This window comes from Onychomys torridus, chromosome 6 (genome assembly GCF_903995425.1).
Source record: "Onychomys torridus chromosome 6, mOncTor1.1, whole genome shotgun sequence".
NCBI lineage: Eukaryota > Metazoa > Chordata > Mammalia > Rodentia > Cricetidae > Onychomys > Onychomys torridus.
The window spans coordinates 121,061,280-121,088,731 of NC_050448.1; the positions used below are offsets into that span (position 1 = coordinate 121,061,280).

At 42.7% G+C, this 27,452-nt stretch overlaps 1 protein-coding gene across 2 annotated transcripts in view; it reads left to right on the forward strand.

Moving 5' to 3' along the window:
• The window catches only part of Ddah1 (dimethylarginine dimethylaminohydrolase 1), a 130,967-nt gene that overhangs the window by 53,822 nt on the left and 49,693 nt on the right, over positions 1-27,452 (forward strand). The window contains exon 1 of one of the 2 annotated variants that reach the window (XM_036191048.1): positions 20,048-20,111. The exons of the other annotated variant lie outside the window; for it this stretch is intronic. Coding sequence (XP_036046941.1) covers positions 20,091-20,111 — 21 coding nt within the window. The 5' untranslated portion in view covers positions 20,048-20,090. Of the gene's footprint in view, positions 1-20,047; positions 20,112-27,452 lie in introns of those variants that run through there. 2 annotated transcript variants of the gene reach the window in all.

A 27,452-nucleotide genomic window follows, 5' to 3' on the forward strand; every position in this document is an offset into this window, starting at 1 on the left:
TGAAAGGAAACAACACAAAATGATAACAGCAATTTCTTCTGGAACCAACAGTGGAGGGGATAGTCTCTCAGTTAATCTTTATTTGGGGGATGAGACAGCAGTGCTTACTACTCTATCATGAGGACCTGAGTTTGGATCCTAATACCCTTGTCAGGCATTCACAAATGCTTATAATGCCCTCTTCTGGTCTCCATGGGTACCTGCACACACAGGGGTACATACACTTATATAGATACACACACACACACACACACACACACACACACACACACACACACACACATATACTAAAACAGTTTTTAAAACTTATTGTTTCACTGTTTTATTATGAAAGGGAAAGGTAGAGAGTATAAAGATGAAGCAAAGCAACTCAAAACAAAGCCTTTTCAAGCCAGAAAAGTCTTCTTTGGGGCATGCATGAAGGGCAGAAGAAATCATGATGTTTTTGTCTAGCACTGGAGAAGAAGGATTGAATTTCACAAATGATTTGTTTTTTAATTACAGCTGTTAAAGTTGTGAGTGGTTGGAAAGCCATGAATCTAATACCCTATTTTAAACTAGAAAAATCCATATTGCAACCTGGGTCTAGGATACTTGATTTCAAGCTAACAGCTTGAAATCCCATGTGCCTGGTATTTATTTCTACAGCAGAAGAAATAAAACTTGCCTGTAAAAAGGATGCCAGGAGAGACACAAGATGTCTGTAAGCAAAGTGGCTGACACCTTCTGAGTCTTATATAAATGTGATATGGTGTGCCCTGATATGTTGTCTATGTGTAGACTGTGAAGACATGTACTGACAAACACTGAGTGCACCTGACATGTTATTTGTCAACTTTAAAGGTGCAAATTATTATTTACAATAATCTTACAAAATCCCTGGATCAGTATTAAAAAAAAATCACAATCAGTTCTTTGAATTTTTATTTCAAAAAGCCTCCTTTCAGATTTAAATGGAGTAGACAACCTTTGTTTTTATTGCTTAAAATCACAGTGGTGCCCCTTGGAAATCATTCATTCATGGCAGCTGTTGTCTAATTAGGTGAAAATGATCATCGAAGAATGTCTATCAGTTGCTGTAAAAGCAAGATGTTTATAACTCAAGCATCTTTCCAGATGCTGGTGAATTGCTGGAAAGCTGTGAGCTTAGCTTTCCACCCTGACAGAGTTTTAAGAGGTCAGGGTACGTTTTACCATAGCGTCTAGCAATGTGAGTTTATTCAGACCTCTGGGCAGACATTCCTGCACACTCAGGCCGAATCAATGAGTCAACTGTTGTGGGCCAGCTCTACTCTCAGCTGTGAAGAGATTTTTCAAGCATACTAAGGTTTTATTCTATGTGGTCTAAGAAAGGGCAAAATGTATTAAACCTTCAAATGTCTCATCTTTCTTAAATTAGTAATTAAAACTTTGCCAGAGATTTAATTGGGAGCAATGGAAAGTCAACCAGCAGCTGGGGGATTTTTGCTTGGGGTAAAGAAAATGGCCTGCCCATAACACCTGGGGGCGGGGGGAACAACCCACATGTATATAGGAAATGGGAATATCCCAGAAGTGGACACAGCTGTAGAAAAACTCAGCAAGGGAGGTCCAAACCCTTAAAGAAATATATTGTATTTGCACTTACGTTTCAAATGATAATTTTCTTCAATTTTTATTGAATATGGTTTGATCTCTCTCCTTCCATCTATAGACTGTCTTTGCAATTTAGCATATTATTTTCAGTCTTTGATGTGATTGGTTTTTGAATGAAAAACATAAGAGTGTTGTTTTCCCAACTGGTTCTTTATAAATGTCTATAGTTTGTTTTACAATGTCAATGCATTCAATACTTAGAGAAATTGCTAAGAGAGTAGATTTTCAAGTCTACTTGCCACAAATAAATGGTAAATACATAAGGTAATACACATGTTAATTTACTTGATTTAAGCACTCCATAAAGCTTAGATATATCTTAAGGCATGTTATTTCCCATAAACATAATTTCTGTTTCTTGGATTATAAAGGAGTAAATCTTAAAATATAAAGTTTATTGTATTCTGTATAATCTTTCATAAATGTTGATTAATGCCTGGCAGCTGTTCTATTGATCATCTTTGTGAACTTGGTATGATTTTTGATATTGAATTTGCTTTTCTTAATGCTGGAAGCTCATATTTTATTCTGATGACTTGAAAGAGATAATTGGAAATCAATTAATTAATAATTATTAATTAATATCAATTAATTATCAATTTAACAAATAGAGTTTGAGTAGAATGTATCTCAACTTACAAGCAAAATGTTTAGGGGCTGGAAATGTGGTAGAACACTTGCCTAGCATATGGTCTAGCACCCCCTACCACACACACACACACACACACACACACACACACAAGTTCAGAGTTCATGATGAAATAACTTTTCTCTGATGATTAGCTTCTTTTTCTGTTGTTGACTTGACAGAATATGTAATCATCTGGTAAAAGATGTAACCTCAATTGAGAAAATACTTCCATCAAACTGGCCTATGGATGTGTCTTTGGAACATTTTCTTAATTAATATTAATGTGGGAATGCCCAGCCCAATATACACAGAGCTACACTCTGGGCAGATGGTCCTGAGTAATATAAAACAGAAGACTGAGCAAGCCATGAGGAACAAGCCACTAAGCAGCACTCCTCCATGGTCTCTGCTTAAGTTCCTACCTCCAGGTTGCTGCTTCGAGATTCTTGCTCTGACTTCCCTTCATGATGGACCAAGATCAGGACATGCAATCCAAGTAATCCCTTCCTTCCCAAGCTGCCCTTGGGCATGATGCTTCATAACAGCAACAGAAAACAAACTGGGTCACTCCATCCCTCCCACATTCCTTAGTTTCCCAAAATGAAACTGCATTTCATGGATATCTCATGTAAACTCATCAAACATCCTAGAAGGAGATTTCGAGATGGAATTTGGGCCTTGGAGTGAGACAGGCCTAGGTGCTCCAAGTGGCAGATCTGACTGTTTAGGACCCTTTGGGCCCCGCCTTCCACAAAATCCCAGGTGGTTACAGGATTCAGTAGCCCCAGCAGCAACTCGAGGATGAGTGCCAACTCTCTGCTTGTCTCAGATGGCCAGGGGCTCATGTCAACATGTCCCTCCGAGTTCACAACCAAGCCCTGTTTGGTTTAGGTTGACAGTGTGAGTGTTCTGAGTCTCATTTCAACAGACATGTGTTTGGCGCATGGTGAGGAAGGACATTTGGTGTATGTGGGGTTCTGGACCCAAAGGAGCATCGCACCTCCACCCTCTCTTTTGCAGAAAAGCAAAATACTGGTGGCTCTAGGTTCTGGCCTCCCTCTTCTCCCACATATCCTTTTTTATGGATGACCTCACCTTCTCTGGAGACTTCTGTCTCAACACTAGCTCTAGCCACAGCAGTTGTGCAGCAGGGATGGGACTGAGCCTTGCTTCCGGTCTAGCTGCTGAAACACAGCATTGGGTTTTAAGACCATAAGCCAAGCCAGCAAAAAATAAGGCGTGACCCCACTTACACACCCAGGCTTCTGGACACCTGTGTTTGCTCAAAAACCATATCTCCATGTCTACATTGAAAACCAGGGATGCACACCCTTTGGATAACTAAGCGCCCATACTTTTGCAGTACATTTTTCCCATAGCAGAGAAAAGCAGGACCTGTTCCTCAGGCCTTTGGCTGTTTTCCTCTGTAATCTCAGGGGCAGTTTAGATACGCTTTCTTTTAGACAGTCTTTCTTACGCTAGGCAGTAGATCAAGTGGAATGATACCTACCTGAACCACCTAATTAAAGTGAAGGGAATGGCCAGCATATTTGCTCTCAGAATACCGTGAAGGAGGCATTAGCTAGTCCTGACACAGAACCTTGGAGCCTCTGTATAGAAGAGGAAAGGCCTCATAAACACTGTGGAAGATGAAGGAGGATGGCAGGTTAGGCTGTGGTGTTGGTGAATTATAATGTTGACCCGAATTATCCTCATTAACTTTACTTGTGGGTCATAATATCTACTTCTTAAAGGTTCATACATTGAAATTTTGTTGGGAGAAGGCTTAAAATATTCCAGAAACTCATTGTATACTGGATACAGTCAGGTGGTTTTCTTTCCAGTGCTACGACTTGAACCCAGCTTATACTTACGCTAGGCAAGTGCTCCGTCACCCTGCTGCATCCCCAGCCCTCTTTCAGTCTTCTTCAACGGGGTCACACAGTCTCACTCTCTTGCCCAAGCTGGCTTTGAACTCACTCTGTAGTCTAGAAAGCCCTTGAACTTGCCTTCCTCTGAGGATAACAGGTCTGTGCCACCAGGCCCAACTTATTTTGTAGGATGCTTTTAATTTACTAAAGGTATTGAAGACTGTTGTTACAGCTTAAGATATAGAAGTTGTTGTGTGTTGGCTAGCATGCTTTACCTACAGCAGTTACACTGTAATGCACTCCTCAGGTGGTTACAGAGTCAGTCAGTCTCTGGCAAAAATGAAGCAGAAGAGAATCCAAAGGAAAGAAGTTTGGGGTTGATGGCTAAAGAATGATGTTTCCCTAAGTAAAGAAAATCAACACAGAGTAACTTAAATTGTAGTGCTGGGATTCAACAAGAGTATTCCATGGAACTACTGAGGAAGAGAGAGGAGGGGGAGGGAATCTCCTCACTTTCTAAATCATGGCTCAGAAATGTGTTATAAAAACCGAGAGTGGAAAAGCCATTACAGAGAGTATAAAGAAATACTTGAGTCTACAATGCCATCGCACTCTTGGATTTGGTTTCCACAGACACGCTCTTACATTCCTACAAGTGTCTGGGAAATTGACTCCTGGTTTTTCTGTCTGGAGGTGTGGTGGTGTGGTAGTATTTGCTGCATGGCTCACTCTAGGTCAGAGTTCTTCAGTCACCAGCGGATGTTCAAACAGGGAGTCTGCTGAAAGGATTGCAAGGGGCTGCTTCCCCAAGGCAGTTCTGGATGGCAGTTTGATGGCCTCAGCTATGGTAAGGACAACTGAAGCTGTACCTCCTGTCACCCATGGTCTGTAGGCAAAGTTCCCCTCCAGACACTCATTAGGAGCCATTGTGGCAGCCTCTGAGTGAATTCTAAAATAGATGTTATTAAATGCTCAATACTCGTGAGTTCTAATGTTGGTCTGTCTGCCCTTTATTGTGAATTGCAATATGGAGGGGGAAATTCTATCAACCTTTGCATGTGTATGTTTAAAATATTTGTCAAATGTTAAAAAAAAAAAACGTAGAATAATTTCTTAACCTGTTACAAGTAGCAGAAGGAAGAGAAGAGCTGTAATTTTTGAGATATAGAAATTGCTTTGTATCAATAGATGTTCTTTTGCTGTTAACAGATATATTGCTATAATCTAGTAAGTAAATTTTGCCAAGAGTACATTTTGTATCCATTTGTACGTGATCACAGTGGGGATGACTAGACTATATTTTACGTCTTTTGCTGAATGAATTATTTTTCTGGTAAACAACTTGATACAAAAGAGAGTAAAACATTCATTGATTTTTTAAGAGCTGTGCTGAATTGCAGATTAATGGTCCAAAATAAAATGTAAACTGATTTAATACATAATTCAGCATGAGGGAGGGGAATAGATTTTTTTTGACAGAGTATAGACATGATTCTCTCCTTTTGAGGATAGTTTCTTTTTCCCCCTTAATAACTGTCAAACTGAACCACAGCCAGCCTGAGGAACCCTTCCTTCAGACTGATTAATGCTGTATTGACTAAGGACCAACTTGGGAGTTGAAAAAATAGATCCGTATTTGAGTTTCTGACCTGAGACTATTTTTTTAAGTAGAGTGCTAAGAGTTCCAGCTGATAAATTGTGGAAGCTCCTGGCCACGGTGCCTGGTGATGAGGTTCCTGAAGAGCCAGACTCAGGGATGCTGAGGCGGCCCACACAGGAACAAGCCTTCAAGTAATTTTAGGTCTTGTGTCTCAAACATCCCCGATGATCCTTCTTAGATAGTTCTTGGATGCAACTTGAATTTCATTTTTCTTTTTTCCCTCCTTCTGCAATTTGGCTTGATAAAGTTAGGTGTTTACATGCCCAAGGGAAAAATTCCCTCAGATTCATTCTCATTACTCACTAGATCAAACACCAGCAGGCCCTAAACGAGGACAAGGGAGCTCCCAAACCACAGCCAATACACACACACCTTTCTTATCACTGGGAGCAGACACTCCACCATGGGTATGTACACAGCTCTCTTAAGAGAATGGGTATCTGTGGTGGTTAAGCTGATGTTATTGGAGCAAAAACATGAGAATATTTTTATTAGTTGTGTTTCTAGATGTGAAACTTAGGTTGTGAGTATTTCACAGGGAACCCACACAGCAATTTTATTATTTATAAGTGAAATGATAGAGTCCAGAAGAAAACATAAGTTAATCTGCAGATAAAACAGTGTAGGAAGTGCATGCACAGTCTTTGAGAAAATTTTTGCTTTAAAACAAACAAAAAATATGCAAAGCAGTCTCTTTGCCGTAATCTCTTGAGAGGGAAAAAGATTGCCTCTTTGCCATGAGCTCTTAACGGGAATGGAAGAAGATCATATTATTTGCCTAATGTCAATAAAGAAATAAGAGATGGACTTTAAGAAACACACACACATCCAGGTCACATTAAAAATGTGCTAAACAGTTTGTGAGAACTATTTTCTTCAGGCAAAATAGTATTAGTACACTTTAAAAAATACGTCTCTGTGGGTGTATGTGTGTGAATGCTGATGCCTGCAGAGACCAGAAGAGGGCGTCAGATCCCCTGGAGGTGGAGTTCTGTGCAGCTATGCACTGCCTGACATGGGTTCTGGGGAGCAAATGGTTCTTGTACAGGAGTAGTATGTGCTCTTGGCCACTAAACCTTCTCTCTAGCCCTCAATAGTGCACTTGAAAATTATCAAATGACTAAGATCATGTGACTAAGTGTCTATGCTGCAGCTAGATGGCAAGTCTTTTAAGACATCTCAGGGCTGCTTCTTTTCAAATTCAAGGAAAATGATCTTTCAGCTCTGTGCAACTCCTTTTCCTTGAGGTCACTGTTCGCTATGGTATTCTGCATACACAGTTTAGTCTTTACCTGATTTGTTCAGTTATGCTGTGGTGCTTCCAGGAAACGGATAAATCTAGGTACATGAAGAAAATGTCAATAATGACAGGTTGAACTTCCCTAAGTTTCTAGGTCTCACTGTAGGTTTCCTTCTTTAAGGAGCTCGGGGCCCTTGCAGAGAGGAAATGCTTCTCAGATTTTAGTGCTAGGCTGTATCAACACAGGACATCCTCATAGGTCCTTAAATGCCATTTCTAGAAGCAGCAAAATCAAATGGTGAAGAGCGTTCATTTACTGTCCTCGGCCGTGTTAGCGTTTTCCAGTCCAGTGTGCTTTGTTGGGGAGATAGAGGACCCCAGATGTCTGCCTGCTGCATCTTTGGAAGATGTAATTACATCCCAGATCTGGGTTAAATCAAATCTTTGGTGACTTTTTGTTTTGTTTTGTTTTGTTTTCGATTTTTTCAAGACAGGGTTTCTCTGTAGCTTTGGAGCCTGTCCTGGAACTTGCTCTGTAGACCAGGCTGGCCTTGAACTCACAGAGAGCCACCTGCCTCTGCCTCCTGAGTGCTGGGATTGAATGTCACCGCCAAGCTCTGGTGACATTTTTATGTTTTGCATTTATGTACTATCATAGTGCAGCTTAGAAGGATATATAAAATATTAGGGCAATCAATCAAAAAGATGGACAAAGAGATAAACAAATAATTACCATCAGGTTGAGCTAGTCACTGATGACACGTAGGACTGACCCACTGTTGGAGATGAGTCACAGAGCTCACTTTTAGCTTTTTCAGTGGCATATAGATGTGGCCTTGATGGGCCTGGGCACACCAAATGGATAAGCAAATCAGTGCCTGTTGGGGTAACCAGCAAGTTGGTGAGCGGGAAGAGAGGCCGATTCTCATGGAAGCAGCTGGACACTTTCAAAGCCTTAACATTTCATAAGCAGTCCTCAAACTGTCTGTCACTGTGCAGTTCACAATGACCTGGATGAGCAGCTGGGAGCTTTAAGTATGAGGTTAAATGTGGACCAGAGGCAGGGCCTCTGAACTGGCCATAAAGCTAACATGTAAAATGAGGATAGTAAACACTGCTCCTTGGCCCAAAGCTAACAAAAGCTAAAAGCTAAAAGCAGAAATTGGGGTGATAAAATTCATGTTGACTTATAGCTCCTATGTGACGTACCTATTGTAAGTGTGAGCCCCACAGACCACCCTTTAACTGAGAGTAAAGTTAACTGAACAGAGGTGGATTGAGATTAGTTCTTCCTGTGTTGGCTCCAGGAAGTGGTGCAAAGTTTTTGCGCTTAAAGCTCTTGCTTCTGGAGTCAAATGAAAGTGAGGGTTTTTTCTTTTGTTTGGATTTTGAGGCAGGGTCTCACATAGCCCAGGCTGGCTTCATAGCCCAGGCTGGCTTCATAGCCCAGGCTGGCTTCAAACCTGTTTTATAACTGAGGGTGACCTTGAACTCCTGATTCCCTTGCTTCTGCCCCTGGAGTGTTGGGACCCCATACCTGATGGTACAGATATGTGGCTTTGGGGATTGAGCATGGGCTTCTTCCATGCTAGCAGGCTTTCCCATATCTGCAGCCCAGTTTTCATACCTACCTCAATAAAAGCCTCACCAGATGAAGACTTGAGGTGAACGGTTCTTTGTTCTTCTTTGGTTCACCTACCTTGCTCCTTCCCTCAACACACTTACCTTCTCCCCCTACATTCTCTTCACCTTCTCTCTGACCTCTGTTTGCTGTGGCTGTCAGGAAAGGTGTTTTTTAAGAGGTGTTCCTAACCGTAAGCCATCTCACCCAAGGATCAGGCAATGTTCCAGCCCTCCAGGAATATTACTGAGAAGATACACTTAGCATGAAGTGTTCAGCGGCATCACCTCCTGGGGCTTCACATGGACAGTGTATGCTGATGTAAGCAATGGCACCTATTGTATGTCTACACTTGGAGCAGTTCTCTGAATTCAAGATTATGGCACACAAACCCTGCAAATTCAGGTGTAGATGTCATAATTTCTGGAAGAGTAGACTATGTTTTCGGGCAGCCTTCCTGGGTTGTTCTAGTAAACTCAAGTTTTTATTTTGAAGTGGCTGAAATACAGCAAAATAAGGCCAAGCTTCTCCAGTGCATGAGATGGGTGAATCCTTTGAGTCTGCTTGAGCACCCACACAAAGATGAAAGTAGTCCATCATGGCCCTGCTATCCCACTGGACAGGACTGACACAGTGATGGTCTCAATGGAATTGACCTCCGTAAACCAGCGGCTGAAGTCAGGCAATGTTGGCTGATTCTGACTCTGAGGTGACTCTCCATGAATGATGCACCCAAGCACTAAACTAGTGAAATGAGCAACAATAAAACAACTTTGATTTTAGGATTGTTTATTTATTGTAGCGTTGACTGTCCTGGAACTCACTATGTAGACCAGGCTGGCATTGACCTCACGGAATTCACCTGTCACTACCTCTTGAGTGGTGCTAGAATTAAAGGCATGTGACACCACACCCAGCATTGATTTTGTGATATTTTACCTGAAGCCCCCTCCCCTTTTTGGTCAATATCAGCTTATAAATTTATCTTCTGGCTCCATTTCTAGTTAGAGGTTCCGTATTCATAGTGAATACTGTAATATGCACCTGAAAACTGCTTTAGCTAAAAAACATTCTCTTCCTCTAGGCCAGCAAGGTAACTAAAAAGAGGGTAAAAAGAGTTGGTCATCTCTGCCTTTGCTGCCTCTGTTTCTTTAAGTCAGTCTCATCAGTTTTTACAGTGTCCTGTTCAATGTCACCTAGAGTTCTCCGGGTTCTGTTCTAAATCTGCAATCACCCTGGATTCTAGGAATGGCAGTTCTGACTGAAAAACACCTTTATGACAAGAAAACAACCCTACCTGCCCCTGCAAGCATCAGTTAGCTGGTGGACCACTCCTCAAAAGGAGGGCAGTTGTCCGTGGTGCTGAGGCTGCATCCTGGAGCAGGATCCCTCATTATCCTCAAGCAATAAGGATCTCTTCAAGTACATTGAAGAGCCTGGGTAGGAAGGACTAAATTGACCAAGTCTGTCTAATCATGCATAGCTCTTACCCTGCTCCAGTTCCAATTGTGTTTAATCCCAAATCTCATGGCAATACCTTGAAGATGGACTTGAGTCGCTAGCCCCCCCACCCATGCATTCCCGGTCCCAGTGTGCCACATCACTCCATCTCCTTTCTCTACTTTTTGCCATTACTCATCTCTTTAATTGTTATGTTGACCAGTCTGGTCACTGAGGCTCCCTAAGCCGAGACTTGGCCCTGAAACTCCAGGAACAATATTGGATGTACAGGGCCTTTTCAGATCGATCTTTTCCATCTGCCTGTTCACTTCAAGTCTGACATGCCTGGAGTGAGCCTCAGATTCCATAGATAAGGGAGTGGTTCCTGAGGTCTGCCCACACTTCGAGGGCTGATCCCAAGTTTGCACTTCTTGCATTTTCTGTGACCACAATAATTAGTTAGACTGGATCACAGGATTCAGGAAAACACTCTGCATACATTTACCAATTTATGGTCAAGGACACATCTTAGGAATAGCTGGGGGAAATGATGTGTAGGCCAGCGTATAAAGGTGAGCCAGGTCTTCCATACTTTTTCTGGATGCACCATCCTCCCAATACCTCAGGGTGTTCACTAACCCTGGACCTTATCAAATCTTATCATTGAATATTTGTTACAGCATGTAGTCTCCACCCTTTTCCTGGAAATCACTAGATGAGTATCCACATTCCAACCCTACAATCAGCTGGTGTTCTGACCAGCTCCCTTTGAAAGCTGCCCCTATCTGGCCAGCTATAAATCAGGTGCCATGGAAGGAGGCTTGTTATGAGTAACAGAAGACATTTACTTATCGCTCAGGAAATCCTAAAGTCCTTAGAGGCTCTGTGCCAGGAACTGGAGACAAAGACCAATTTTAAAAAATATATAATACTAAGACTGCTGGATTTTGTGCTCCCTGTGGCAGAAAATAACACATCTCCTGAGTCCAAAAGTGGCTTGGGATCAATTAGAAGTTGAAAAGAAATGGAGCCAGAATATGTCCACAGTCTTCTATTCTTTTATATTCTCCCTTTCCTTTCCCTCCTAAAAGACAGTTGTGCACAGAGCGTAGGGAGCAGGGGCCCCTGTCTCTCTGTTTCCATTGCAGTGGACTATCCTGGTCCTTTGTGCACAGGGATGTCTCACATTTTGAGTCAACCACACTGGAGTGGGCAGGCAGCTCCATGTGACAAGTAGGAAGCAGGCTCTGCTGTTTCCTCTGCCCCACCCCCACCCTGTTTCCTGGTTCCCTGTGGAATGCCTGGGGACAGGAGAGTTGAGCAGAAAGGTACCATTGGTTGTTAAGTCAGCTTTACCATGCCTGAAGATTAGGCAATGCTGGATCTACACAGAAGTAGAACTTGGCCCTTCTCCAGCTTGGGACAGTTTGAGGCTTGAGCTAAGGTTATATGAGGGCATGGTCCTTTCTTTTTTTCTCTCTCTCTTTACTTTCGAATTCAGTATAAAATTGATTTGAGTTTCTTCTATTCAGTAATAAAAGTGTTCGTAAGGTCTTCTGGAAGTATCAAGTTTGACTACACATTCTTTTCATTATTACTGAATTATGTGACATAATTGTAAAGCAATTTGGGATATTTTTCTAACTGTCATCCCACTGCCTGGGATTCCCTCCCTCCTCCATTCCTTTTGTGGGAGTGGGCAGATTTCACCCTCGGCTAGAACGGGAGCTTTCCAGGTCAGGAAATTCATCTGAATCCTCTCTGGGCTGTCACTCACTCACCCTTGTCATTCACTCCACAAAAGCATGTTAGCATCTCCAGTTGGGTACATACAGTGCCAAGCCAGTGCTTTAACTGGTCAGGTAGGCACTGTGATGTGGCCATTGACCTAGCACTGAGCCACAGTCTGTAGTGAAGAGGGTACCAAGAAGAGGATTTCAAGTAGGTAACTAAAGCATCCCACACAGAGCCTCACACAGCACAGCTGCTCAGCCCACATCTGTCTGCTGAGTCGGGAGTAAACCAGAGATGAAGGCAACACACACTGCTGACGGTCTGAGGATTTCTATGTCTTAGACTCCTGGCTAAAGACTCAATGCTAAGCTATGGCTATGTAATGAACATTTGCTGAGCAGGAATCACGCTGACTGCTGTCACTGAGCTGCATCCCCAGCCTTCTGAGTGCTTTCCATACATTATTTTTATTGTGCCAATTTTAATGTACAGCCTACAGTTGAAGAAACTGAGGTTTGAGTAGAAGTGGCTTGCCTGATCAGCTAGGGAATCAGAGCAAGGATTTGAACCAATGAAGTTGTTCCATTCCAAAACACACAAACTTACCTACTTGGCTGCATAGTGTCCAGGGAGTTGTATTTCTTTTGGTGATACCTGGGCCAGTGAGATTCTATATTAGGTCCAAACGTCCAAACACTCCATATAAAAAGCCAAAGATAGCTTCAGGAGGAGCGCAACAAAAGTGACATTCTTTCCTTCATTTCTCAGGGAGCAATGGTGTTTCCTACAACAGTCATTGTGGTGGGATGGTCCCAAGTGCTTCAAGAGGGGACATCTGTGGCTCCTGGCAGTGAAAGTCTTCTGGAAGGTGTAGCCTCATCTTTACTGTGGGTCCTGGCATGTCACACCAGACAGCAGATCCAGAGAGAAACTGGGTAGAAGTAGACCAGTGCTACCCATGCTTCTAGTATTGTTTCTCAGGAAAAACAATGGACATGGCCAAAACCAGGCTTTAAAATGTTTTATTCCATCTATGTGTTATTCTGTGGCTGTGTTCCATGGGGCATGTGGGGAGGTCAGAGGACAGCTTTCAGAAGCTGGTTTTCTCCTTCTACCATGTGAGTCCTGATGATCACGCTCCAGCGGATAACCTTGATGACAAGCACCATTACCCGCTGAGCCATCATGCTAACCCATAACATAATTTTTATAATATTTTGTTCAGATATGTGTATATTTTTGTAATCTAGCAGTTTATGGCATTTACTCTCTTTGTATTTTATGTAAATATTGTGTATATTTACTCTCTTTATTTACTTTGTATTTCAAAGGTTGGTGATCAAGAGACAGCTTACTTATTTTTCTTAACAATTGTGCCACCAAGGCTGGAGTACAGCTCAGTGGTAGAGGATTTACCTAACAGATGCAAGAAGAAAAGCGAAAAATAAAACACGATAGAAGTAACAGCAATGGTGGCTAAAATTGAGAGCATGCTATGTGCCAGCCTTTGTACTGAGGTTCTTCATGCATTCTCACAGTTAATCCTAAGGGCAACCCCATGAGAGTACTGCTACTATTATCTCCACTTTAGAAATGAGGAATCAGAAGCTGCAGAACCTGACAAGTGAGAAAGTAGTAGCTCCTATTCTGAAGATGAAGTCTGTCCAATCCCACCCGGTATCCATGGGCTCAGCCGCTGTCCTGGGCCCCTCCCTCCTGACTGGCCTGACAGCAGAGTAGCCAAGTAGGTTTCCCTTTGAAGAAAAGGCTGATGGGCTTTCCAACATGATGACATTCTTTTAAAATATGTTTCAGATCAGGGAGTGTTCCTCAAACCACATTGTTAAAAAACATGATTTAGTACCTGTTTTAACTAATCTTTTAATTTTTTTTCTAAGATTATTCTGGACAAATGGACTATTTTCTCCAAGACATTCTAAATGTGGTTTTGCTTCAAAGCTGCACAGCTGTGGTGTGATTCTGTGTACCCAGCTGCTTTGCTCTGTCCCAGTGGTTCTGAGACCTACCAAGATGCTCTGGCTGGCCTTCTTATTCAGGAACTTAAACAGATACTGTGGAGGCAAAGGGGAAACAAGCCAATAGTGGTTCATAAATTGTGCTTTGCTATTATAGGTACATCCACCCCCCAGAGTCCAGACATGGAAGCCACAAGGTTATAAATGGTCTCTTAATTAGCATCTCAGTGAGAGTGGACAGCCATATTGGACCATAACATTTTAGCTAACATTACACAAATGTCTCATTTGCTGATCCATCCCTTGTCCTGACATAAGTAATTACAAGACTGTCTATTGATTTGTTATTTGTTGCGGGGAGATCATGCCGGTCTTCATTGTTGTAATGAGAAAATACACTCGCTTGAATTACAAGAAATTACATAATGTTGTCACAGAGGTTGTCAGGGAGGCAGAGTAACAGCATATAGACTTGAGCAATTCACTTCTGTATATGAAAGATTAATGATCCAAGGAATTTCCCCTTTGCTGTAAACAGTTATGAAGCCAGGCCAAATCTACGTGACAGCAGTTTGCAGACAGTGTACACCAGGAAACAGGACCAGGGTCCGTGAGAAAAGAACAACTGGAGCAACCGTTTCCTGGCCACAGTGGAGGGAGGCTGGAGCAGAGCAGGACCTGCCCAGGGTAGAGGCACAGAGAAAGGTGACAATGGGGGTGGGGGGGCTAAAAAATGACCCCGGGTTTCCTGGGCTGGTGAGTGAGACTGTGCTGACTTAGGACCACAAATGTGAGCAGTGAAAGGTTAGGGAATGGTGGCGTGCAGCTGAGAGTGTGTTGACTAGAGAGAGGGGCAGCAAATGGGTGGGCGAGCTGAGAAGGTCGATAGGATCATCATGGTTAAAGAAGGCATGTGGTGTGACTCCCGCACAAGATATACCAGTGCCCAGTGCCTCAGTTTCCTCTGCAGAGTAGGGAAAAGACGGGCTGGAGAAACAGTTAGGTACACTTGGAGGGCTGTTGAATTCCCAGCACTTACCTCAGGGGCTCATAACCATCTGTAACTCCACCTCTGAGGGATAGGATGCCCCCTCTGGCTTCCACAGGTGCATGCACACACATGGCAGATGTGCAGATATACACACAGACATATATATAAAAATAAAATAAATCTTTAAGGGTGGTAATAATACCACCAAATCCATGGCTTTACTTTAGAGCTTGAATGTCGATTAGGTCATCCAGGAGAAAGGGTGATGTGATTGCTGAGTGTAGCTACAGCAGCTGGTGCTGGTGAGGACAGTGCTGTGAAAGGGTGGGAAGGGCATCCCATTATTTGTCTTGACTAACAGAAATTTCTGGAACACAAGGAGGAGAGGGTTGCACTCTGCTGTAGGAAACAAAGAATAAGGGTAAATGAGTGCCTGGCTCTCAGAGCGGGCACCCTTGGTTAGCAGATCTGTTGGTTGGGTTTTGTGGAGACAAAGTCTCATGTAGCTTACACTAGTTTCCAACTTACTACATAGACACGGATGATCTTGAACTCCTGGTGCTCCTGTCCCCACCTTCCAAATTCTAGGATTGCAGAAGTCACCACCACACCCAGATCCTGGGATTCCTTTTAATAAGTGGAATCCTGGTATGTCACATGCTATGAATGGCAGAAGACAGCTCTGAAATACAACTGGCTGGTGAATTTGAACAAGAGGTTCAGTGGGGCCTCAGTTTGTTCCTGTGTGAAATGAGACTGGATAATTGTCCGAAAGTAGCCTCCAGCCAGCTGTCAATCATTACAGTGCAGAGAAGCCATAAAGGAAGTCATTCACTCACAGATGATGGAGAAATAAGTTAAACTCAGCACACCTTCAGATATCTGCATTTCTGACTGTGATGGTTCAGATTGGTTGTCAACTTGATGGGATCTAGATCACCCCAGGAGATAAGCGCTGGAGATGCCTGTGAGGGATTATCTAGATGAGGTTAGCCTCTGGGGGTGCCTGTGAGGGGTTATCTAGATGAGGTTAGCCTCTGGAGGTGTCTGTGAGGGCTTATCTAGATGAGGTTAGCCTCTGGGGGGCCTGTGAGGGCTTATCTAGATGAGGTTAGCCTCTGGGGGGCCTGTGAGGGCTTATCTAGATGAGGTTAGCTCTGGGGGGCCTGTGAGGGCTTATCTAGATGACGTTAGTCTCTGGAGGTGCCTGTGAGGGGTTATCTAGCTGAGGTTGGCCTCTAGGTATGACTGTGAGAAATGATCTAGATGAGGTTAGCCTCTGGGCATGCCTGTGAGGAGTTACCTAAATTTAGCTAGTAGAGGCAGGACTATTTGTGGACAGGGCTCTAGACTGAATAAGGAGAAACTGAGCTGAGCCAGAGCATTCATCTCTCTCTGCTTCCTGACTGTGGACACAACGTGACCAGCTGCCCATGTCCCCACTCCATGACTCCCCTGCAAGGGTGGACTGTACTCTCCAAATGGGAGACAAAAGAAACAAGTTTGCTTCTCACCAGGGATTTTGTCACACTGATGGCAACATAGAAGCCTAAAACACATTTTTGCATTTAGGAATGGAAGAGAGATTAGGAATGGCAGAGCAATAAACCTCTTTGAAATTTGCCTTGGAGACTTGTTTAATTTGCATTTTCAACCGTGACTTATTCTTCACCTGTCCTTGTGTAATGTCTGCAGGGTTTCAGATAAATGGCAGCCACCTTATCAGTCTTCAGTTGTGCTTGGCTTAGTGACGGTACAGAACACATGTCTAGATACCTGCTTCATTTGCAGCAATAGAGCCTTGGATTTACCAGGATTTCCATTTGCTGAAGAAGGAAAAAGGGCTCCATAGACATGATAATTTTCTGCTACTATTGTGGAGTTCAGTTCTCTGCATTACTAAAATTTTCTGTTAATCAAGACGTGCTAAGTACACACACAAAGGTTTGCATTAGGCATATTTGGGAAGAGGCTTTGGGAGGATTAAAAATGACCTCCTCACACAACACCTTTCATCTGCTCTGTGGCTTTGCCTCTGTAGAGTGGATTCCATTCACCCTCACTAATTTATTTTAACATTTTCCACTTTTCAAAATTTTGCACCCACTCATACATACCGAGCAAGATTATCTTTCATTTACGTCCTTCCTAAATACCAATATGACAGAATATGCTTGGGAATTGTGGAATGAACTACAGTAAGTCAACTATAAGAAACAGACATTGCTTTATGAAGCCAATATGAGTTTCTAATGCTGAAAGCTTCTTGCTCATTTAAGGACATATCTACTGTGATCCACTGTGAGAAATTATAATCAAATGTAAACTGTGTCACCGTCTGTGTGTTTTCCAAGTCTACAGGTAGACATAATTTCAGGTATTAGTGACAAGGCAAGGCTTATCAAATTTCCTGGGAAGCCAAATTCTCAATCCCCAGATAAATTAAAAGTCATACTCCAAGTTCCAAGTAGCAGAGTGCAGGGTGTTTTTGACTCTGTGTGTGTGTGTGTGTGTGTGTGTGTGTGTGTGTGTGTGTGTGTGTGTGAGAGAGAGAGAGAGAGAGAGAGAGAGAGAGAGATCAAAGAAATAGGTTGCTTTCCCAGAGTCTTTTTAGGGAAAATCTTGACAGTGTTGTAAATAGTGTTGTTTTTTTTTTTTCTTAATTTTTATTTTATTTATTTATTTTTTGGTTTTTAGAGACAGGGTTTCTCTGTGTAGCTTTGCCCCTTTCCTGGATCTCACTCTGTAGACCAGGCTGGCCTCGAACTCACAGAGATCCGCCTGGCTCTGCCTCCCGAGTGCTGGGTTTAAAGGCGTGTGCCACCCCTGCCCGGCTATAGTGTTGATTTTTAAGACTTCCTGTCAAGAGCAGTTGGAAAACACCTAGACCATTAATTCTGCATTCTGTGGAAACTTCTCAAAATGGTTTTGTCTGGAACATGCCATGGTGGACCGTGGTCCTCACTCTTGTCTTCACATGCCAAGCCACATTTATTCCATGGCCTTTGGGTTTGGTCAGATGGGAGATAGTTCCTCATTTGGTGTCAGAAGTAGGCGAGATGGTAGGCAATGTAAAAACTTGAGGAGGCACTTTAAATACATGTTCGTCTATAATAACTTATTACTCATTTCCAAATGCTTTGGGTAGAATCCAGTTCTTGTCAGTAGTCTTAACCTTGGCTTTTCTTCTCAATGACATTTCCAGTTCATCACGGATCTGGTGATGAGGTTAAGAAAGGGCACCTGTGTTCTAATTCTGCTTTTCTTCTTGTGATTGGAGACTGTTCCCTAAATTTGGAGCCTGGTCACCTAGTCTATGTGAGTACTAGGATTAATCTCCTATTTGTCCCATTTCACAATTCTTCAAGCTTAATCTGCTGTGTTTACGTGTTTTTACTTAATTCCCCTGTTGAGAAATTTACTACACATATATGTACATCTCGCTTGGACACTTAGATAATCAATAAACACTTGTTAAAGTAATGAATGGTTTTTCTGTTTCTGAAGGATTGTGAAATTACTGTAATTCCATGGCTTTTGATATTGGAACTATTACTCATTTTTATTTTTGTTGAATCATATTATTGTTGCTTTAACATTTACTTCCCCTCTGCTAAAGCTTTATTCATGTTTTTGAGGTTTTTTTTTTTTTTTAATGTGTCCTCACTAAGGGGTTTTAGAGAGGAAACTATACATAATCTTGCTCACTCTAAAAAAAGATTGATCCAAATATTTTCCTAATCATAAAGTAATTCAGGAAGTACATCTACTTTATAAAGTACTTTAATTACTTTTTTTATGTGAGGCTGTATGTGTGCCACTGTGTATGTGTAATGGAGGTCAGAGGACAGCTTGTGGGTCAGTCCTCTCCCACCACAGGTTTTGGGGATAGAATTCAGGTCACTGGGCTTGCTGGCAAGCACCTTCACCAGCCGTCTCGCTGGCCCAAATTATATATTCATTCAGCTTGATTTTGCTGATAAACAACCATTTGGGGTACACTGACAGTTTTTTCCAACCCAGTTGCCCCATAAAAGAAAAACCACTCCAATTCTATTCATTGGAAACTCTCGGTAGAGAGACAAGCATTTGGTACCTACCCAGAGTTTGGGAAGACATTTCTTCCAAACCTCTAAGACAGTTAGAAAAAGAAACAAAGAAGTAATGGCCATTTGATAACAGTATTTTAAAATGAAGGCATTTATCCCCTTCACTTTAGTTTTCTGTTTATGTTGTCTGTTTTAAATAGTACACTTTCAGTTAATTGTTGCATGAGGATGACCCAGTAGAGCCACCAAACAGTGTAAGTAATGTATTCCTTCTTTCAAAGGTGCTGCCTCCACAGGGCATCCACTCTGCTTCAGGCCTTTCCCAGACTTAAGCCCTAGAAACAGCAGTGGCTTAATGTGACATTGATAACAGAAATAGAAAACGGCATGCTAATGAAAAGCATTCTTATGGCTTTAATCTGTTCTATATTATACTTACTCGGAGGGACTGTCAAGATTGGTGCAGCTAAAAACAAAGAGAGAAAGAGAATATTTGTGAGGTTCACTTCTAAATCCCAGAATAAATGAGGGGAGGGAGGCAAAGCTTCCCAGGTATGGAGGGAAGTCTGTGCCTCCTAACTTCCGTGAATATCAGTGCCTGGTGCCATTCATTCAGAGGACAGGATCTTACCACTCCAGACTTGGGCTTGTTTTTATTTTTAAGGAATATTGGAAAATTGTGGAAATGAGTGTTTTCTTTTCTTTTTTTCCTTAATACCTCATGGATCCTGACCTTTTCCTTCAGACTGGCTTAGTATGTGTTTCCCTTAACATTGGTCATTGACCCCAGAATAAGTTTGATTTTCTTTTTCCGTGATCTGCTCTAAAGAATTCCGTTAATAGCATACTAAACTGGATTACAACCCGACTGAATAAGTGCTTTGAATTCTGGGCAACCTTGGAATAAAGGGCATAGAGAAAGTAATGCTGCCCAGAATGACACTGGGCAAGTTGGGAGACAGGCGTGGAATGCAGCTGTAGGAGAGACGGGATCAACATCTCCAAGCAGGTTTATTAGCAATTTAATGGAATATGGTTGTTCAAACACAATGATGGCCTTGGCTGAAATGTCTGTTCTGTTCTTTTTCCCATACTCTTTGGAATGAGTAGAATGGGAAGGCTGAGCTTTCAGCAAGCCTCATGAATTTTAAACCCTCTTTAGTTGTAAAACTGGGTACATGGGCACATAATCAGAGTGGACAAGGAACTGAGTGCTACGGGGCATCAGGTGTCTTCAAGATAATGAGGATTCTGGTTGGCCAGGTACATTCTGGGTCTGTTCTGCATGTCCGGCTAATTATTTTGCAGTTGTACTTTTGATGTAAGACTTAAAAACCTCATGTCATCGCACCTTACTGACATCTTGAGACAGCTTCTTTCATAGTAGCTAAATATTTCAATTGTGGTTTTTTTCTCTTGCTGATTTAGAGTAGAAGGGGTCTGTGAATTCAGATATAGCTTTGCATTCTCAGACTTCAGTATATATCCTACATGAATCCTTAAGTATTCCTGTAAATATATGAATATTTTATAAAGTTGTTCTCCAAATACATTAACCATAATAAAGGTCTGAATCTGACTTAGGTTAAGTCTTGAATTATTCTAAAATATAGTATAGAAAGATTGCTCACATTTGACATGCACTCACAACAAAATACTGTTTTCAAAGATAATTTTTCAGAAAATCTAAGTTAATCCTAAATTAAATACCATGGATTTATTTTTAAATCTCTTCATATTAATTCCATGCCTTTCAACTAATTTAAATATTGTTTTTGTTGTTGTGTGAACGTGTGTGTGTGTGTGTGTGTGTGTGTGTGTGTGTGTGTGATGTGCCACAGCCCAAGCGTAGAGGTTAGAGAACATTTCTTGGAAGTCAGTTGTTGACTTCTGATCGCCAGGTTTGCACAGCAGGTAACTTCACTCCCCGAGATGTCTCGTAGGTCCTATTCTATGAATTTGATAACTTTGGAGGGAGGAGACATGTTGCTGCTACTAGGAGATGAGACTCTGAAATAGTGAAATCCTAAATCTACAGCAGTGAGGACACTGTTGAATTGGATGCCCAAGCTCCCACAAGGTCTATAAAGATGTTTGAAACTGGCCCTGGCCCCATACCAAAAGAGATGAAAGATGCTACCATGATGGCAGGGTCCCTGAGCAGTGGTGGCTGCTTTGATCCTCAGCCCAAATCTACCACTGTTGCCATGTTGATTGGTGAGGTCACCTCAGCTCAATTCCTCCTCTGTTTCATTTAAATGTAAAATGTGCATGTTTACAGTTTAATTTAATAGTAGTGTTACCAAAAGTATACCCATGAGCATACTTAATAGGAATGTCTACAAACTTACATGACAGAGTGTTAACACTGAATGGTGTGTACACTGACACACTGTGACAGCAAAGATTTCTAATGTTGTTCCCAGGACAGTCTAAGACAACAACCCAGAAATGCATGGAAACAATAATGATAGCCTGGGTGGAGTAAGCCACAGGTGTTTGGACAATAACCCAAACAAAACTAGCCCGTGCAGTATAGCTTCGAGCAGTCCAGTGTCCTGTGTCTGGAGGCACACAGTATTTGGATGTGAAGATAACGGAAGTCTGCACTGACTAGCTGAGTGCTCTGCCTGGGAGCGGGCAGTGGTTTGTGTAGCTGTAGAGAGTGAATGCCATTTTCAGTGTGCAGGCTGTTGGTCCTAGTTAGTTCTCAGCAAGCTCTGCCTATTGTCTGCCAGTCAACGTTAGCTCTTCTTATTTTTGCACATTTCCTTTCCTTCTGCCAACTGGCAGTGTTGCGTTCCTGGTTGGTGTTTTCTGCTTGTGTTTGCATGTGCCAGCTGTTAAGTGTGTCCACCTTCTCTTGACTCTTATGCTTTCTCTTCCTTTCCCCCTGATATTTGTCAGGACCCTCCTCAGTTCCCTGCACAGATATCCTCGGCGTCCATTACTAAGGAGGCTGCGTGTTCAAGTACCCCGCAGACTAGAAACAGTTAACTGCTTTCCAGAACCTCTGAGTTACTGTCCAAGAGAAACTGAAGCAACAAGAACATCCAGCCTAACTATATAATGCCAATAAGAAATACTTTAGTCGTGTATTTGCAGAATACTAAAACACACTTGGTTTTGACAAGTATAAACAAATCTGTTCACTGGGGATTCATTCCAGGCTTGAAGATCAACCTATACAGCATTACATCCAGTTAAGAAACATCTGAAAACTTCAGAGACTGGGAGCTCTGTTCAGCTGAGTGGGTTTTGCCAGCACATTGTCTGCCTTGCTGGAGTGTGAGGCTTTGTGTTTACAGTGAGCGCATGCCTATTGTGAATTGGAATGCATCCGAGCTGCAATAAATCTGCTTGACAGACTGGAGTCCAGCCAGTGCAGCTCTGGTTCAAGGAAAGAGACAATAACTAGGAGCAGTGACATTTATGGGAATCAATTTCATCATGTTCTGCCTCATCAGAAGTGTATGTAGATGGTGGTAAAGTCACAGTGCACTGAGAATTGCTTAGAGCCAGACACCAAGTCCCTTCTGTGTGGTATCTTCAGTGGCTCTTCCTCAAATGCTGTTTTATTTTAAAATTATTATTTACTGATAAGTTGGAGGCGGTATTAAAGGGCTTTCTCTTTCCTACAGGGGAAAGCATTACAAAGGCAAGAAGCTTATCATATTTTTTCAAAAGTAATTTGAGAAAGGCAAAACTTCTTAGTTCAACAATAATTAGTTTTCCTTGCTAAAACATTGACTGGAATGTTTCTGTTAGGAAAATATTATTGTATTTTTCCATTCTCAGTCAGCTAAGGGTGCCCAGATTTGATAACAGAAAAGAGAAATTATTCACTGTTTTTGTTACCTATGGTGTTAGAGCATGGACAACCTTCAAGGACAGTTTCTTGAAGTGCTCTGTGTGTGTGTGTGTGCGTGTGTGTGTGTGTGTGTGTGTGTGTGTGTGTGTGTGTGTGTGTAGCCAAGGGTCTTGTGCATGTGCATACAGGGCAAGTGCTCTTGCCATTTCCCCAGCCCTCAAAGCTAGCTACTTTGTACAACTAGAGTTAAAAATAAACCCTGACTTGTTACACATAAAGCTATGATTATTCAACCAGCTATGAATATATGATTAAAGACAAGTGTCTATGCTACAGCCCGGACTCAGACAGAGCTCCTCAAATCAGTTACTGTGCACTCTAATAACCCTGACTGGAACCTTTCATAGCTTCTCTATTGAAAGCTTCAGTAGCAGCTCACAAAGAAGATCCAGGCTTAGGAAGAAAAAAAGTAAATACCAATATTCTAAAAATAAATAAATAAACAATCCCACCCTCCCAAAACCATCCTGCAGAGCATTTTCAGCCCCTGGGCACTCAAAAGCATCAGCTCACGGACCTTGTAAAGGTTTGTAAAAAAAAAAAAAACTAACAAGTACAGAATTTTTAAAATATTCAAATACCCCCTCCCTTTTTAAAATGTATACAGTAGTTACAGAGAATATTCTAATGAAGGATTTCTTAGTCAAGAACCTTACAGAGCTGGAGAGATGGTGTAGAGTTTAAAAGTACCAGCAGCTCTTTCAGCAGGCCAAGATTCAATTCTCAGCACCCACATGGCAGCTCACAACAGTCTATAACTCCAGATTTAGGGGTCTGACATCCTTTCTGGCTTCTGTGGGCACTGCATGCACATGGCACACAGATACTCATGTGGGCACAGACATATACACATTAATTAAATAAATACTTTTCAAAGGCTGTTTCTCAGCACAGCAAGCATTCATTTCATCCACGGCCGCTGTAGGGTGTGACTATAATTTAGACCAATTGATCCAGAATTTTAGCAATGTGTTAGAAAGCTATGCATCCTAAGCTAGGTGGTATTGGTGAAATTATTAAGGCCACTCCACATAGTTAAAAGGGAGGTTTATTTTGTGGGGTAACTTACAAATGAAGGGATAGGTTGCAGGGTCTGGCAAAGGTATGGCGCAGTCCAGCGGTGTTCTCTGGAGAACTCTGCTCGGTCTACCTCCTGCGTCCAGCGTCCCAGAACCAAGAGAGAGAGACCTCCTCCCAATCCTGGGTCTTCCGCTCCCTCCTCTGCCTGCCTTGTGGGCGTGACCATTACCGAAGCCTCAATGGGGGTTGGAACTTCCAGGCCAATGCTGGGATAGCTATCCACTACATCTCCCCCTTTTGTCTAAATAAGAAAGTTCTAACCTAATACCAGCGGTGGTGGTGCACGCCTTTAATCCCAGCACTTGGGAGACAGAGCCAGGCAGATCTCTGTGAATTCGAGTCCTGCCTGGTCTACAAATCAAGTTCCAGGATAGCCAGGGCAACACAGAGAAACCCTTTCAAGGAAGGAAGGAAGAAAGAAAGGAAGGAAGGGTGGTGGCATTGTGTTCCCCGAAATATTGTGCACTCTAATAAACTTACCTGGGGACAGAGAATAGAACAGCCACAATATTAAACTTAGAGGATAGGCAGTGGTAGCACACACCTTTAATCCTAGCATTCCAGAGGAAGAAATCCATCTGGATCTCTGTGAGTTAAAGGCCATATTGGAAACAGCCAGGCATGATGACACACGTCTTTAATCCCAAGAAGTGAGCCTTTGATCCCAGGGAGTGATGCAAGAAAGCAGAAAGGAATATAAGGGGTGAGGACCAGAAACTAGAAGCATTTTTCTGATTAAGCTTTTAGGCTTTTGAGCAGCAGTTCAGCTGAGATCCATTCTGGATGAGGACTCAGAAGCTTCCAGTTTGAGGAAACAGCTGAGGATCTGGCAAGGTGAGGTAGCTGTGGCTTGTTCTGCTTCCCTGATCTTCCAGCATTCACCCCAATACCTGGCCTCAGGTTTGATTTTATTAATAAGACTCTTTAAGATTCTTGCTACAAGGAAGGAGGGAAGGAAGGAAGGAAGGAAGGAAGGAAGGAAGGAAGGAAGGAAGGAAGGAAGGAAGGAAGGAAGGAAGGAAAGGAGGGAAGGAAGGAAAAAAAGAAATTGGCACACTCTGTATCATCTTGTCTACTCAATTGATTTGCTGAGTGAACCTGATCTTGCATCGTGCTCAAATGATCACAAGATTCCTGATTTCTAAGCTCCTGTTACAGTCACACCTACAAAACTGAGTTTCACAAGAAAGTATCTAGACAATTGGCAAGTGGCACCTGCAGTCTTAAGATGCCTATTACTGCCACAAAGTCCAGGATCATCCATCCATTTATGTGTTTTGAGACCTTTCATCTAGATTAGTGGTTCTCCACCTTCCTAATGCTGAGACCCTTTAATACAGTTCCTCATGTTGTGGTGACCCCCAACCATAAAATTCCTTTGTTACTACTTCACAGCTGTAATTTTGTTACTGTTATAAATCGTAATGTAAATATCTGTGGTTTTCTGATGGGACCCACAAGTTTAGAACCACTGATCTAGATCCTGTCTGCACAATCAGAATGAGTATGCAGTAAGTAGCCCTTCCTGCCAAGGGGGAATTTTTCCCAGCACTGCTACCAGCAGCCACCACTCTCCACAAAGGCAGTGAATGAGCAATGCCTACAAGGGCCTCTGCATGAATGAGTGATGCCTACAAGGGCCTCTGCAATGAATGAGCGATGCCTACAAGGGCCTCTGCAATGAATGAGCGATGCCTACAAGGGCCTCTGCAATGAATGAGCGATGCCTACAAGGGCCTCTGCAATGAATGAGCGATGCCTGCGTGGTCTGTTCCCTGGACTTTAACCATTGAAAGGCTTGGATAAGGCAGGTTTCTGACTCCTTGCAGATCACAATCTACTTCTTCCCTTCTCTTGGTTGGTAGTACATTTGCATATCATTCACACCCATCTTTTTTCTTTCCCAGGCTGACAATTATCCTCACACAAGCCCAGACCAGCACATTCAGATTTGTTGACATCTCTCCATTTGAATAGAGAACACTTCAGATTCAACAAGGCCCAAACAGAATTTTTATATCTCTCCACACTCACTATGCTGAGTAGTTTTATGTCAGCTTGACACAAGCAGGAGTCACTGGGCAAGAGGGAAGCCTCATTGAGAAAATACTTCCAGAAGTTGGGCTGTACGCAAGCCTGTGGGGCATTTTTTAAAATTAGTGATTGATGTGGGAGGGCCTTGATGCCCACTCCATTGGGGGTGATGCCATTTTCGGGCTGGTCCTGAGTTCTATAAGAAAGCAGGCTGCGCAAGCCAGTAAGCAGCACTCCTCCATGGCCTCTGCATCAGCTCCTGCCTCCAGGTTCCTGCCCTATTTGAGTTCCTATCCTGACGTCCTTCCATGCTGGACAGTGATGATGAAGTGTAAGCCTTTCCTCCCCAGGTTGCCTTGGTCGTGGTGTTTCAGCAAAGCAATAATCCACCAATCCCTGTCAACCCTCCTTTCAAAATACAGGCCAAACTCAGGCTCGCTGATTCATCTCCACCATCCCCACTGTTGTATGAACTTCCCGCTGTCTCCTCCCACTTAGACCATGGCAGCTGCCTCTCCCCTAACTTCCCACTTCCATCTGTGTCTTCCTGTTCATTTTCTACAAAGCAGCTACCTAGAGCTATCTTCATAAACTAGGTCATGTCACTCTTCTCCTGCAGGGTCTTGAATGGCTTCCTATACACTTAAAATTCCAGCCCCATGTGCTGCTCTACTGTGGCCTGACCCCTTGCTACACTCCCAATTTTCTAGACCTGTCAGAAGGAAGAACCAAAGTCTGGGGGTCTTAATCACTGGAGAATTATTTCCTCACAGGTCTGGAGACTAAAAGTCTGAAATAAAGGCATCTGCCCAAAGTGCTGCTGGGATTCTTCTTTGTCTCATTTTTCTTCTTTGTTTTCCTTCTTCATTTATTTATTTACTCTGTGTGTGTGTGTGTGTGTGTGTGTGTGTGTGTGTGTGTGTGTGTATGTGTGTGTGCGCGCGTGCGCGCGCGCACGCACACGTGTATGTGCATACATGTATGTGCGCAAATCAGAGGATAACTGAAGGAGTCAGTTTTTTCCCTCTACTATGTGAGTCTAGAAATTGAACTCAAGTCACAGACAAGCTTGGTGGCAGCTACTTTACCTGCTGAGCCTAAGGCTGGCTTCTTCTGAGGTGTCTCACCTTGCCTTGCAAATGGACACTTTCTCTTACTGTCCTGGCACGATTTTGTACCTTTGTGACTGTGTTCTGTATTCTTTTTCTTAGAGAACACCAGCCATGGAGGTAGAGGCCCACTCTAATGGCCTCCTTTTAGTGGGGCCTGTTCTTATGCCTATATTTTAAACTAATTACCCTTGTAAAAAAACTCTGTGTCTAAATACAGCCACATTCTGGAGCACTAATGGTTTTCAACATGTCCGCTTGGCAGGGACACGGCTCAGCAGACAGTGTTCACCTTCTCACTTCAGCCTTATACTGCTTACCTCTGCACCTTGGACAAGGTGAGCTTGTTCTGCCTGAAAGCCTCTGCCGTGGCTCCTAGTGGTCTATTGGCTGGCAGCAGGCTTGGCCCTTCTGGTTATTCTGGCTTCGACACAAGAGCCACATTTTCAGAAAGGCTTTTCCGGACTTCTCACTCATTTTATATTGAGATCTCTTGAATTAAATCTCTGT